At 58.0% G+C, this 14,944-nt stretch overlaps 1 protein-coding gene across 1 annotated transcript in view; it reads left to right on the top strand.

Moving 5' to 3' along the window:
* The first annotated feature begins 5,976 nt into the window (after positions 1 to 5,976).
* Positions 5,977 to 14,944, top strand: part of ANGPT4 (angiopoietin 4) — a 42,245-nt gene continuing 33,277 nt past the window's right edge. The window contains exon 1 of the mRNA XM_042980714.1: positions 5,977 to 6,445. Within this exon, the coding sequence (XP_042836648.1) occupies positions 6,134 to 6,445 (312 nt within the window). The 5' untranslated portion in view covers positions 5,977 to 6,133. The remainder of the gene's footprint in view (positions 6,446 to 14,944) is intronic.

Raw genomic sequence — 14,944 nt, 5'->3', positions numbered from 1 at the left:
AGGCTGCCCCGCTTGCCACCCTCGGTTATCACCCTGGGCGTTGACATGCAGGGAACAGAAAAGGAAGGGGGCTGGGAAAGAGCTGGGTTGTGGGGATGAGGCCCAGAGTGGGAGACTCAGGCTGGTGGCTTCATCTTCTTCGGATCCAAGCACTCGGGGAGCCCCAATTCAGCACGTGATTCTCTAGGAATGATCTCGTTCCCCCTGTCTTTGCTCCCAGGAGCGGGAAGATCAGTGCTTCCAGGAAAAGAGATTCCAGGGCTCGACTTGGGGCAAGTTGCCTCCCCCTCTGGGTGTGTTTTCTCACAAACTAAATGGGAGGTAAGGACACATGGTGTCCCCGGTTATGCCAAGGCTCCACTGCCCCCCCCCGGGGGGGGGGGCTGTGGCGGCAGAGGAAACCAGTTCACTCGGTGAGTGGCCAGCACCCACCTCCTTCTAGTCCCTCTACCCCAGAGTCCCTTGAGAAGCACCCTACCCCTCCCTCAATTCCTTTCGGTCCCATGAGGTTGACCCCACCCAAGGGCACCAGGGCTGGGCACATGGCCCAGCCTGACCAACCAGAGCATCTCAACCCTCTGGCTACAGTATTTGGTTCAGGAATGTCTGTGTGACCCAAGCCAGAACTTTCCCAAGAGCTATCAGGAAAGGGGCATTCTGCCTCAGGGCAGAGGGGTTGCTAAGTCGAGAGACTGGAACTGTTGCCACCACTGACGGGGGTAAAGGTGGTGGGAACTGTCAGAGGATTAAGCCAATAGGAAAACAAGGGCCTAGAGCTGAGGAAGAAGAAAAAAGGAGGATTCCTGATAACATCTGAGCATCTGGATCCAGCTATGCCTGAAGCTAGAAACCCCTGGGCTTTTCAGTTACGTCGGCCAACAAGTTCTCTTTTTGCCTAAGCCATTTGAGCAAAAGCCAAATTCTCCAGGTGGCTTGAAGTGCTTTCTCCATGCTCTGGCTCCATGATGACGACAGGCTAGCAGAGGGAAAATAAACTGGGGAGAGGGGGTGGTTGTTGCACATATTTGGAGAAAAGACCCAAATAGACATACCCGAGACAGAAACTTCCTGTTGGCCCTGCCCTGGAAAGGGTGACTTCCTTAGCCTCCACTTTGGGACTCCAGCTCCAGCCCCCACCCTAGAGTGGTGACTATTCATTCAACAAACGCTCGTGAGAACCCACTATGAACCTGACCCTAGGCCAGGCAACAGACACAGAAATGGAAAGGTGGTCAGTGACCTGGAAGGGTTTTCAGACTAGAGGGGGACAAAAGTCTGCAAACAAGCCTTCATAATGCAGGGTGACGCTTTGACGGGGGACACACAGGCAAGGAGCATGGGGATCCCAGAGGTAGAGGGCCTATTCCTACTGACGTAGGGAGGCCATGAAGGAAGGCTTCCCGGAGGAGGTGGTGAAGCCTGAGGTAAGACCCAAAAGACAGGCAGAAGGAAAACCAGCGACTAAAGGTGGAAAGGGTTGTCCAAGCAGAGGCAACCTGGAGAGTGATGGCGGGGACATGATGACATTATTGGGCTGCCATGGATGGAGCACTTAGCATGTGCCAGGCTCTGTGTTAAGTCTTTTGCGGGGATCAGCTTTTTCATCCTTTTAACAACCCTATCGGGTAATTACTAGCATCCACCGCATTTGACGGAAGCAGAAACTGAGCGACAGGCAGATTGAGCACACGTTTGGAGGCGAGAAAGCCAACATTCCAACCGAGACAGGCTGGCTCTGGAATGTCCAGAATAGCGAAGAGGGGGCAGGGGGAGAGAGAGTTACAGGATCACCCTGGAAGAGCAAGTGTGGTTGGGGGGGAAGAGAGGGGGTGCGGTGGGGCAGGGGTTACAGGAGGCTCCTGTCCCCCCGGCAAGACTGGCTACCTAGTTTGAGGGGTCCAGCGCAGAACGAAAGTGCCAGATCCTTCGTTCAGAATTTCCTAAGAATCTCCAGACAGTGACAGCAGAACATTACACAGAACATTACCCTTCCAAGCGTGGGCCCTGTGTGACCGCTGGGGTCACACGCCCACGAAGCCAGCCCTGCTCCCGGGTTTCCGTCCCGGGTGCCTGGCGAAGGTTGGGCGGTTACCAGTGACCGAAGAGTCCAGAAGTCCGTCTGGGGCACCGTGGGGGGGAATAGAAAATGGGGAGTTCTGTTTGAGGCCTTGAGGTCCAAGTCCGGAAGGCGGATGGCTCTGGGTCTGGCGCTCACAGGTGAGGTGGGGGCCACGCTGGCACCAGCTGCTTCTCCCGGGGATGGCTGGCTCCCATTTTCCTGAGGGCTGGAGATTCCTTTTGTAAACCCTCGGCCTCCAGGCTAGATTTGTGTCCAACCTCCCTCAGACGCCGGCCTTGGGCACCTGTGTTGAAAGATCCTCAGCAGGGGCGCCTGGGTGGCTCAGTCGGTTAAGCGGCCCACTTCGGCTCAGGTCATGATCTCGTGGTCCGTGAGTTCGAGCCCCGCGTCGGGCTCTGTGCTCACAGCTCAGAGCCTGGAGCCTGTTTCGGATTCTGTGTCTCCCTCTCTCTGACCCTCCCCCGTTCATGCTCTGTCTCTCTGTCTCAAAAATAAATAAACGTTAAAAAAAAAAAGAAAAAGAAAGATCCTCAGCAGCCTGGAAGTGTGTAAGCCTTCCCTGGAGCTCACCTCTGCGAGATCTCCGGGAGACGCGGGTAGGGTCCGCTGCACACTCTCACCGCGAGGAGGAATCTGCAGCCCAAAGCGGTCAGCCACCTGCCCCCGTGTCCGTGTCAGCCGGGCTTGCTGTGTCAGCGCAGCCCCGAGGAGGCTCCCCAGCGTCCCAGCCTCCTGCTCCACGTCGGCCGGACCCGGAGAACCTGGCCCAAGCACTGCCTTCGTTCATTCACTCACCCTGTTCCTTCATTCGGCAGATATTTCCTAAGAACATACTACGCAACAAACACTGGGGGCGAACGGAGAGAGATGAGTGGTTGGTGACGCAAGTAATTAACCGCTTAGCACCTTGAGAAGGGCTAAGACAAAGGGTGGGACTGTGAAAGGGAGCTCAGGGGCCAGGGTGGGGAGCGTGTGGCAGTCCCCTTGGCTGTAGCGTTTCCCAGCCGTGGCTACATCAATGCACCTCCCGTCCTGTGTGCTCTTCTTGGGACAGTGACCTCCGTCGAAGGGTGTGGTCTATGTTCCCTGCCTTGAACTGGACAGACACTGACCAATAGAATACGCCAGAAGCTCCGCTCAATGACTTACCCAAGCCTAGGTCTTGTAGTGCAATGTGACTTCCACCTGGCCCTCTGGGGACAAGCGCCTTTGTAGCCCTGAGTGGCCGTGTAAAAGCCTGGCTGCCTGAAGCCACTCTGCTGGACCATGAGGGAGCTGGAGGGGTGGGGGAGAGGGGGCATGCCCAGGTGCTGACAGAACATGGAAGAAGCCTTTGGGATGACCCTAACTCGGCCACCAGCCAACTGCAACGTCATGAGAGACCCAAGCAGATGGCCCAGCTGAGCTGGTCCTGAATTCCTGACCCATAGAAACCCTGAGAGGTAATAAATGTTTTTTTTTTATGTTTATTTATTATTGAGAGACAGAGGGACACAGAGCATGAGCAGGGGAGGGGTAGAGAGAGGGGGAGACACAGACTCTGAAGCAGGCTCCAGGCTCTGAGCTGTCAGCACAGAGCCCGACGCGGGGCTCGAACTCACAAACTGCGAGATCATGACTTAAGCCGAAAAGTCAGTCGCTTAACCGACTGAGCCACCCAGGCACCGCCCCCCCAATGGTTATTTTTGTTTTAAGCCACTGAGTGTTGGTGTAATTGGTTGACGGCCACAGTAACTGGAACACTGCTGAAAGGTGGGGGTGAGGGTGGGTGGACCGAAGCGCTCTGGACAGAGACAGCAGCATGTGCAAAGGCCCCGAGGTGAGAAGGAAGCACTGAAATGAAGGTGCAGAGGCTGCCAGGGCCATCTCCCAAGCTTTCCAGACTCTTCCTTTGATCCTACCCACATTTCTCCAGCAAACAGGTAATCCTGTTTCCTCTTCTGTACAGAGATCCATGAGCGTAATAACGGGACCATGGGAAGAAAATTACATCTCATGCAGTCATTCATTCTCTCCATCCGGAAGATTAAATGCACGAGCCTGCCCTCCTGCCCCAGCTCCAGGCCACGCATCTCCACGCTGTGTGACTTCGGGCAAACCACTCTCCTGCTCTGTAAAATGGGGACGATCGCGGCACCGGCCTCCTTGGGCTCGCACTGCGGGGCTCCACCAACACAAGACAGTCGCCCTGCACTCTGGGCTCATCGGTGCCAGACGCCAGGATAAACCCGTGGCCGGCATTGACATGCGTCTTCCTCGCAAGGTCGGGGGTGGTATGACCCCATTTACAGCCGAGACAACTGAGGCAGAGGTGGGCAAGCAGGGTCTGGAGCACGCAGGAAGTTCAGTGAATGCTGGTGGCTGATAACCAGCGGCCTTTCCTTTTCCTGCCAAAGCCCCACACACCTGGTTTAATGTCCTCAGTCCCCCGGATGCGCTCCTGGTTCCCCCTGCCCCCAAGCAGCCTGCCCCATTCAAAACTCCCTAGGATTTGGGAAAACAAAGGGGAAAAAACAATAGCAAACAGCTGGTGGGGGGGGGGGGTCCACTCTGGGAAAAGCAGCAGAGAAAGGCGGAAGGCAGTGCCCTGGAGAGAAATGCAGCCACTGTTGGGTACCTCTTGCCCCCCTCACCCCCCCACCCCCGCCACGTCCCCACAAAACAAGTCCTGTCCTGCTCTCGTGGGCGGTACATGCTAGTGGGTCGGGGGAGGGGAAGTACACAGTAACTATGACGCTGATAACAGCAATAGGAAGTATTTATGTAGCACTCACCCTCCGCCATCCCTGCTCAAACTCACTTAATTTTCACACTCTGTGAAGTGGGTGATGTTATTTTCCGCAGTTCGCCAAGAGGAAACAGAAGCACAGAGAGGTTAAGCGACTCGCCCAAAGTCACGCAGCTGGTCTAGCCAGGATTTAAACCAGGAAACAGGTAAACAAGCGAATCAGAAGGTCCTCAGTTTCCAGGCTGAGGACTCACATACATTCATCGTGCAAGAGATGGGGTCTACCCCGCTGGGGCAGGATGTGGATGCATAACATCATCAGCCTGCCACCCAGGAGCCGGGGCGGGGAAGCCAGCCACCTCTGACCCCAGGGCTAGGAGAGACACTTCTTCACCAGAAGCTATTCTCCAAGCAATCCATTTCCCCCCCTCCAGCCAGAGGCAGTCCTAGAACAGTGTGCCCCGGGACAGGACAACCCCTCATTGCTGTCACATCTGCTGAGCAGGGCCACCCCAGGGCACAACATCCCCCAGGCCCCACGGGAGAAGGGAGGAAGGGAGCCAGCTCCCTGCTGGGAGCGCCCACTTCCCTGGCCTCGCAAGGATTTTCTCTTTCTCTAGAAACAGATTGGACTCTCTGCCTCCTTCCAAGCCTCACCCCTCTGCGCCCCTCCTTTTGCTCTCTCCGGGGGTCACTTTGCTCATGTTCCAAGCACTAACATGGAATCGGAGTGTGGGGGGGGGGGGGAAGGTAGAGGGGGAGAGGGAAGGGGAAGGGGAGCTGAAACTTGAGATCCCAGCCTTGGGGGCGGGGGGGGGGGGGGGGGGGAGGTTGGAGAGAGACAGAGAGACAGACAGAGACAGGAAGAGAGGGTTCACTCGGCTTTGGTTTTCCGAAGCAGGCAGCTTTGGGGGTTTGGTGTTTGTGTCTGTGCGTGTGTGCGTGCGTGTGTGTGTGTGTGTGTGTGTTGTTTTCTTTCTCACAGGGAGGCCAGGCCTCCCCTGGATAGTAGATAACTCAGAGGCGAGGCCAAGCGGGGAGAGCAGGCCCGGTGCACGGGGACCGGGCAGCCTCGGGCAGGAGTGAGGAGGAAGGAAGGGAAAGGGTTAGGGGGTGTCTGCGGGGGCGGGGAGCAGAGGCGGTGGGAGGAAGCAGCCGTGGTATTTGGAGCAAGTATAAATAGCTGTCCTGGACAGAGCTCGGCCAAAACAGGGGTTTGCAGCTGCGGAGGCTCGGTGGGCAGGCATCCCGGGCCCGGAGCCGGGGGGGAGCGCCGGGGTGGGGGGGCCCTGACCTGACACCCCTCACCATCGCCGCATCTCCGGATGCTACCCCAGCCAGCCATGCTGCTGGGCGGCCTCCTCCTCGCCGCGGCCGCCGTGACTGCGGCCCAGCGGAGGGGGCAGGAGGCGGCCGGGCGCCGCCGGACGCACCGCGTCCAGCACGGCCAGTGCAGCTACACCTTCGTGCTGCCCGAGCCTGAACCCTGCCCACCCGAACCCGAGGCCTTCGGGGGCTCCAACAGCCTCCAGAGGGACTCGCCCGCTGCCGCTGCACTGAACCTAGGGGACTGGCCGGCCCAGCGAGTGCGACAGCTGGAGAAGGTGCTGGAGAACAACACGCAGTGGCTGCAGAAGGTAAGGGCGGGGCCTACCCAGGGGGCGGTGGGCGGCACGGGGGCCTGTCCCCACGGACGGGGGGAGCGTCCTCCCCGGAGGCCTTCCCCGGCACAAAGGCCAGGCCCAGGCAGCCCTTGTCTCTGAAGTGTACAGATTGGGGTAGTGAGGAACAGAGAGGGGCAGCGATGGCCCTGGTGCCGCACAGCAAGGCTAGGCAGGGTCAGAGCTGGAAACCTGGCTCCCTCACAGCCATTCATTCGCTCATCCAATAGAAATCCACGGAGCTCCGATCACAGGCCTGGCGCATCCTGGGTGCGAGGCATGTAACAGTAAACAGAACAATACGTCCCCTGCTGGACTGGTGGGGGAAAGAGGCCAGGAAGAGATGTGCAATAAAAATCTGCTATGTGAGACAGTGAAGGAAAATGAAGGAGGGAAGACGGCAAGCAGTGGTGGGGTGGCTATTTGAGGTCAGGTAATTCGAGAGGACTTCTCGGAGGAGGTGGCGTTTGAACCCAGAAAGCAAAGTAAGGTAAGGGAGCAGCCCATGCAGGTACCTGCGGGGAGGGCGTTTGCTACAAAGGGAGCAGCAAAGGCTGTGAGGTGGGAACGCTGTCAGGGTGCCTGGGGAACCGGGGGGACCAGTGCTGCTGGAGCAGAGAAGGACGGGAGAAAGGGGTGCACCAGGAGATCTGAGAGGGGAGGGGAGGCAGGTCGTGTCGGGCCTTGGGAGCCACGGCGGGGGACTCTGGCCCTCTCTTGCTCTGAGCATCAGAGCCAAGTGCATGGCTTTGAGCAGGGGAGACACCCCTGATTTGCTTTGAACAAAATACACTGTAGGGGGCAGGGGGCAGGGTGCATCGGGAGAAGAAGGCTGCTTAGCCACCGGGCAAGAGGTAAGAGGGGCCTGGAGCAGGACCGGGCCGGGAAGATGAGGATTTATTCTGACGGAGGAACATCGGTCCTGCTGATGGATTGGGTGCTGGGTGGCAGAGCGTGAGGAGCTGAGGACACCCCTCACTGTTTTGGCCCAAGGTCAGGGCCACTCTAGGGCCTTCTGCCTTCGTGCTTTCGGTCGACACTCAGCACCCGCCGTGTGCCAAGCCTTCAACAAGGCACCGAGTACAGAGACGAATGAGGCAGGTTTGGCCCTGCACAGGCATGGGGGCGGGAAAGGCGTCCCGTGGGTTCCAAGATCAGGTTGGCAGGAGCCTCTAAGTGGCGGCAAGGAAGGGAGAGAATGAGCCCCGGGCCGCAGGGGCAGAAGACGGTCTGAGCAGTGGCACGGGGTGGAGGGAGGTAGACTGCTTCCTAGAGCCTTCAAACGGATTCAACAGTACACGGTGCCTCTCCAAGCATCAGTGCTTTCTTACTCCTTGGTGTCTAAATTGTTCAAAGCATGTGCCCAAGCAGCAAACAATGTCCACTCCCCCGATACGTGCATATTTACTTAATATTTTTGCGCATGTACCCATATTAATATACGTCCAGGGCGTAAAACAAAAGGAAATGGAACCTTCCATTTTCAAAAAGATGATGTACGAAATCACGTTCGTTGAAGTTCTGATAGTTTCCCCTGCTTTCCGAAGGATTGCCTTGAGCACACCCTGGGTTTATCCATCCCCAAGGTGGAGAGACTACCCTACACGTATCCAACCAAACTGCTTTGTGCATACTCACATATACACTCGTGTGCACCCACACTTAACCTCCTGTCTTATTCTTGCCCTAACCATCTAGCTCCTCAGCCCCCAACTCACCATCTTCTCCTTGTCCCTTGCCCACTTGCCCTCCCTCTCGCCTGCCCTGTCGGCTTGCCACATCTCACCCCTAGATCCCTCCCGAGGGAGTTCTTGGCCTCACGCACTGGAGCCAACCCAGTGGGGGCTCCGTGCTGCTCTGAAATCTGTGTGTTTCTGGTTCCACGAGGGCCATTTCAAACCTCACCTCCTCCTCAAGCCTCCGTTTTTATTGTCCCCCACCCTCCCACCAGACCAATGACCCCCTGCTTCAATGAGAAATGAGGACAAAGGGAGAGCCACTCTTCAGCTGCCTGCCCCACACCTGCAGATTCACCCGTACATCCACCAGTCCCCAGAGCCTTTCTCCAGCTCAGAGGGTAGGGGTTCCTCTATGGGCCAAGGTCTCTTTTCCTTTCTAGGATGTAGATCCCATCCCCCTGCAGCCCCTGAACCTCCCCAAGACAGCTGTCCCCTTCTGTACTCCCCCTCTGCTGATTCTTCCCCCTTCAGTGTTTAGTCCCATATAAGTATCTTCCATGGTAAAAAGAGAGAGAGAGAGAGAGAGAGAGAGAGAGAGAGAGAGAAGGAAGAATAGAGCAAACAAGCCTCTTATCCAACCTACACTATCTGACTTCTGGCCTGGGTCTCAGAAGTCCACACAGTCTGCCTCCACTTCCTCACATCCCACTTACTCCTTCCCCCAAATGTCACCTCCCGCATCCAATGGCCATGGCTCGGTCTTCATCATACTTGATCTCCTGACAAATTCAATGTTGCTGACCACCACCATCCTTCCAGAAACTGTCTCCATCAGCAAGCCCTCATCCACCAAACATGCCTGATCTGACCTACCTCCCTACCCCTTCCCCTACCTTGCCCCACTCTGGACCACCTCCATCTCCTACCTGGGCGGTCATCATGGCAGCCACCCTGGGCTCCCTGTTTCCACCCTGGCCCCCACAGTTCATTCATTCAGCAGACAGAGGGGTCCTAAGTTAGATCCTGTCCCTCCTCTGCTTAAAACCATCCTGGGACTCCCATCTCTTTGGAATAAAAAGAAAATCCTTAGTCCCTGGAACACTCCTCTCCCAGATGCCTACATGGCTCACCCAACCTCCCTCAGGTCTCTCCTTAAATGTCACCTCTTTAGAGAGGCCCTCCCTGTCCACTCCATTTAAAATAACCCTCTGTCACTCTGTATCCCCTCAACCTGGATTTGGTTTTCTCTCTTAGCACTTATCACTACCCATTCTTAGAGCATTTCTGTTGGTCTGTGCCCTCCAGGAGGGAAGGATCACATATTCTTTGTTCACTACTGAGTTCCCGGAGCCCAGAACAGTGCCTGGCACAGGGTAGGTGTTCCAAACACGGCTGCGGAATGAATGAACATATGGGTGCGTGACCGTCCGTGAGTCCCTCCAGTCGCTCGGGCCCTCCCCCACCCTGAAATGCCAGTGTCTCCCAGGACTCTGTCCCTGCTCCTCCTTTCCACTCACCCTTCATGGCACTGCCCCCAGGGCTCCTGCAGCACCCTTTCCCACCTGCCCCATGATGATGCCAAACCGGCATCTGATGGGTTCCTGAGCCCCGAATCCGTGACCCTGACCCTGCAGATGTCTCCCCTCCGAGAGCCCATGGTGCCTCAACCCTGAAGCTGCCTGACACTCAGCTCTTCCCTCCCTGCCCACCTGTCTCTGTTTAAGGCCTCCTGTGGCCCCGGGGTATCCTTCATGCCCACCGGCCCCTAGGCAGAAGGACCCGTCCATCCTGTGGCCTCCGCTTCTCTCCTCGTGGTGTATCCTCCTGTCTCCCCAGCTGCCTCCCTACCTCGTGCGACCTTATCCCCTCCCTCCGGCTTCTCTACCCCAAGCCTCACCCTCCCATCCATCTTTGACTCCCCTGGGTGCCTGGTGCTCAGGCATCACTGGCTGAGCCAAAGGAAGAATTTAAACCGGTGACTTTCAGATCAGAAGGGCACCCAGCCCACCTCTTCCACCTGTGGCACAACGCCCTCTCCAGACGTCCATGGGGCACCGTGGGGCAAAGAGCTCTGTTTCAGGAGGCAGGCTGACCTGAGTTCACATCCCGGTCTGGCATTTACTTGCCACATGGTTGTGGATGAGCAAGCCTCAGTTTCCCTATCTGCAAAATGGGAACGCCTCGGGGGATGGCTGGGACGACCACGGCGACCGCTCCCACGCCGCTCTCAGCCTGCTGCCCGACTAGAGCAGGTGTTTCGTGAGGACACGGGGTAGCCTACCTGCGCCGGGATGCAGTGGACCGATGGGCTTTTATTTAACTCAGCCGTATCTCCAGTGTGAGCCCCGCACTGCTGGGTGAGGGCAGCGCACTTGGGGACGAGTCAGTCCAATGGTCCCCGTCCGATAGCCTTGAGGCTAGGAACGTCACTTGTCCATGCTGGTGGGCCCCAGGGGGCCCCCAGTCCTGCCTGGTCTCTGCTGGGGTCCAAGCAGGTATCTGCTCTGCCCTCCCCTGGGTAAGGGCTCCTTGGGTTGAATGCCCCCTTCATGCCCCTTGGGCTGGGAGTATCTCAGAGTCTTTGAAACTCAAAGGCCTCTTCTTGGCTTCTGCGGTAACATCCCAGGAGAGGGAAAAAAAAAACAAAAAAAAACGAGTCTCAAAACACTCTGATCTAGAAGCATCACTAATTACCACTACCACCATTAGGGATTCCTGGGGATGAGCAGAGATGACCAGCTTCCCCAGACCGAGCTCTCGGCCAGATTCCCATCATCGGGGTGGCCGCAGAGGAGACCTTCTTTGCTGCAAGCAGCCAGCGGCCAGCCCCTGCTCAGCCCATGCCCCTGACTCCTGCCCCTGTCCCCCCAGTGCACAGGAGAAGACACAGGCCAGGGAGGGGAAGGGACCTGCCAGAGTCACCCAGCCGTGACAGCCAGCCCAGGCCCTCCAAGCTCCAGGTCCTTTCTCCTGACTCTGGAGGGTGTCAAGGAAGTGAGGGAGGCAAGGATTCCCGAATCCCAGACACCCAGTTGTCTTCTCCCAGCATGGAGCTGGCCAGCTGGCCCGTGTCCTTCTAAACTCAGAGCACAGGGGGTGGTGGGGGGGGGGGGGCGGGTGTTTGTGGGAAGGTCTGCTCCCTCTCCCCCTTCCTCGCTTCTCCACCCCCCCTTACCCCACCCCTCTCCTTCTTTCTACTCTTCCCCCCTTCCTCCACCTCTCTCCCCTCCCCTCCTCCCCCCTCCCCCTGGAAAGCCTCTGCACTAATGACTCACGTCTGGAGTCTGCTATCTGTGGGCCGCTCCTGGCTCTGCCCCACCCCCTCATCTGGGTGGAAAGCTGCAGCCAGGACTGTCGAGGGGGCGGGCGGACAGGCGGACAGAGCCAGCAGGGGGGCAGGCTCCCCAGCAGGCCGTGCAGCACAGTGGTGAGTCGTGTGGCCTGTGTGACCCGGTGTGTGTGATGCGCTCAGGGCCTCGTCTGTGTGATGAGAGAGTCTGACGTGGGCTTCAGAGCGGCAGGACCGGGCAAGCGTCTGCCCCCAGCAGTTGCCCAGCGAAAGGTCACTCTGGGCTGCTGTCACCCCTTGAGCAGTGGCCCCGGTCCCCGCCAGGAGGTGCCCTACTCTGCTGTCTCCCACGCAGGACCCATTCTACAGATGAGGAGAGTAGGAAACCCCGGGGCCACAGGCAAGGACGCAGGCTCCCCGACCCACCCCCAGCACCTGAGGGCAGCCCAGCTTCAAACCCCAGAAACGTGGGGACCTCCACTCTCCTTCCTGTACCAGTGACAGTCGGCCGTCTCTGCCCATCTCCTCATGTGTCTCTGCCTCCCCCTTTCTATCTCTGTGTCCCTCTGCCGCTCTGTGACTCTCTCTCCTGTCTGGCGGCATGTCCCTGAGGTCTCTCCCTGTCTGTCCCCAACCCCTCCCCCCCGCCCCCCGCCCCAGCCCCAGGCCGGCTAGCCCTCCCATATCTACCTCCCTGGGTGTCCACAACACTCTGTCCACCCCAGACGACTCAGGACACACAAGCCAGATGCCCAGGGCCCACCCCCCAGCCGGGGTTCTCAGCCGGGACCCCCTCTCTCTTCCCTTTCTGCACCCAAAGCCAAGCCAGCAGGGGTGAGGGGCCGGATAGGATCCTCTCAACCTGGCCCTGCCCCCGGCCTCTGCTGCTCGCTCCAGGCCCCTGACGCCAGACCTCAGAACAACTCAAGCCCTCAGCCCAGCGGTTGGATGCGGGTCAACAGCGCATCCAGCAGAGCGCAGCGTGGGGTCCTGGCCCAGCCCGGGACCCTCCCAAACTGGCCTGGGACTCCCAGCTGCCCCAGCCCCCCCAGGCTGCCCGTAAATTCTTGGCATTTTCAGCCTTCGGCTATCCAAACAAGAAATGAATCTCAGTTGCCGAACAGAACGTCTTGGGGTTTGATTTCCTAACCTCACCGCTGGCTGCTTTCTAAGCAGTTTGGGGCTGAGGGGGTTGGGTGGGGAGAAGAGCATATGCTTCTTAGAGCAATGGGGTTATTTTCCCAAGAAAGGAGCCTAGAAATGGCCGGCACAGATGCCCTTGACCTAGGGATGACCCAGGGAGCCCCAGGGCCAGCAGCCCCGCAAGAGGCATCCCCCAGAGGGACAGGTTTATTTTTTCAAGCACCTCGACCAGGCCAGCCCATGGGGGCAGGGCCCTGAGTTTCTGGCTCTTTCTTCCTAGGCCCCACAGCTCAGCTGGGCTGGGATGTACCCAGACCCTCTCCTCCTTGTCTCCTAGGGCAGGAAATGTGAGAAAACAGACCCCAGGCCTGCCCCCTAAGTCTGCACCTCCACCCAGACTCTGGCCTCAGAGCGTTTGCTTAACCTCAGAGTCAGCTCTGAAATTTCTGGAATAGACCCAGAGTCGGGGGTGGGGTGGGGGGGGTCACGTCCCAGCGGTGCCACTGACCAGCTGGGGAAGCCACCTGCGTCAACTGGTTCCTCTGTAAAGCGGAACTCAAAACACTCGCTGCCTCCTAGAGAGCATGTAGGATAAAAGAAAGATAGGTCTCATGGCCAGAAAGGGTGAGGTGAGGTTTACTCTCAGGCTGGCTGCTGCCAGAACCCACGCTCTCAGCCCTGAGGCCAGTCTCCTGGCTAATAAGCAAGACGTGTCCCTTGTGGCCTGGTCCCTGGAGACCCAGCCGGGACCTGCAGAACAGACAGAACGCTGGCCAGCGAAAGGGAAACTCACGGATGCTGGATTTTTCCCTTCCCCCACGGGGCCTTTAGCCAATGAGCCTTCTTGAAGGCTCTTCCACCAGCATGGGCAGCTCTTGAAAAGTTGAGGGGACCCAGAGCCCCCACTTGAGTGTCCTCATCATTATGTCCCCCCGCCCCCCCGCCCTTGGCCAGAGCCTGGGGTGAATCCCACAGAGGGAGAGCATGGGCCGTGGAGCCCACCCGACTCAACTCGACTCCCAGCGGCTCCGCCGCTTGTGGGCTGTGTGGCCTCAATCGCTGGGCCGCTCTGTGCCTCGGTTTTCTTATCTGAGAGGCGAGGAAAGGGATAGAAGCCGCTTTGCAGGTTAGGGCGATTCGACGAGTTAGTGCGCGCAGGGCGGGGCACAGCGTCCGGCTGAGTGTCAGGGAGGGATGGCATACTTGGGACTCGTGGCCCAGCAAGGGAATCCGCCGTGGTGGCAGCCCCGGAATTCGACAGCGGCTTCTCCACACCTTGCCTCGTGTGAGCTCAGCAAAGTCCCTTTGGCTCCTGCCCCGGCCTCAGTGTCCTCATCTGCAAAATAGGGATCATGGGAACAACGACCTCGGATGAGGACAAAATAGGGCAAAACGTATGCAGTGACGTGGTGGGCGAGGGGGTGCCCACAGACCCTGGAGGAGGCTCCCCTCCCCTCCCCTCTCCTCCCCTACAGAGGAGCAGAGCTTCCGAAGCTTAAGCCAGCAGAGCCTCGTGACCCTTCATTCCCGTCTCCAGTCCATCACTCTTGGGGCTTTCCCGACGTTTGGTGCAGACGCTGGGAATTGGGGAAGTGCGTGAAGACACGGGGGTGGGGGGGGGGAAGAAATCACTGGTCTTCCCAGTTCCCTGGTCATCTCCCAGTTAACTTCCTTGCAATTCGTTCTATGCATTTTATTTTATTTTTTTTTAATTTTGCCTTCCTTTCTTTAGTTTATTTATCTGTTTTCAGAGAAGGAGTGAGGAAGTGCAGGCACAAGCGGGAGCGGGAGCAGGGGGAGGGGCAGACGGAGAGAGGGAGGGGGAGAGAATCCCAAGCAGGCTCCACACTGTCAGTGCGGCGTCCGATGCGGGGCCCGAACCCACGAACCTCGAGATCGTGACCTGAGCGGAATCCAAGAGTCGGACGCGTAACTGACCGAGCCACCCAGGCGCCCCTGTTCTGTGCGTTTTAAAATTTTACTGAAATGGTTTGGAAGTATGAAAAGATAGAAACAAATCTTTTTTTTTTTTTTTAATTTTTATTTATTTTTGAGACAGAGAGAGACAGAGCATGAATGGGGGAGGGGCAGAGAGAGAGGGAGACACAGAATCGGAAGCAGGCTCCAGGGTCTGAGCCATCAGCCCAGAGCCCGACGCGGGGCTCGAACTCACGGATCGTGAGATCGTGACCTGAGCTGAAGTCGGCTGCTTAACCGACTGAGCAGCCCAGGTGCCCCAAGATAGAAACAAATCTAATAAAATTCCTTGTTCCCACAACCCAGCTGAAGAGACCGTTTAGCTCCTGCCCCTCTCCTGTTTCCTTCCCCCAGGAGAGACAGCTACCGTGAGTTCGGTGTTGGTAG

The sequence above is a fragment of the Panthera tigris genome, chromosome A3 (genome assembly GCF_018350195.1).
Source record: "Panthera tigris isolate Pti1 chromosome A3, P.tigris_Pti1_mat1.1, whole genome shotgun sequence".
NCBI classification, from domain to species: Eukaryota; Metazoa; Chordata; class Mammalia; order Carnivora; family Felidae; genus Panthera; species Panthera tigris.
Note: the sequence above shows the minus strand (reverse complement) of the source record. Positions and strands in the feature narration are given on the sequence as shown.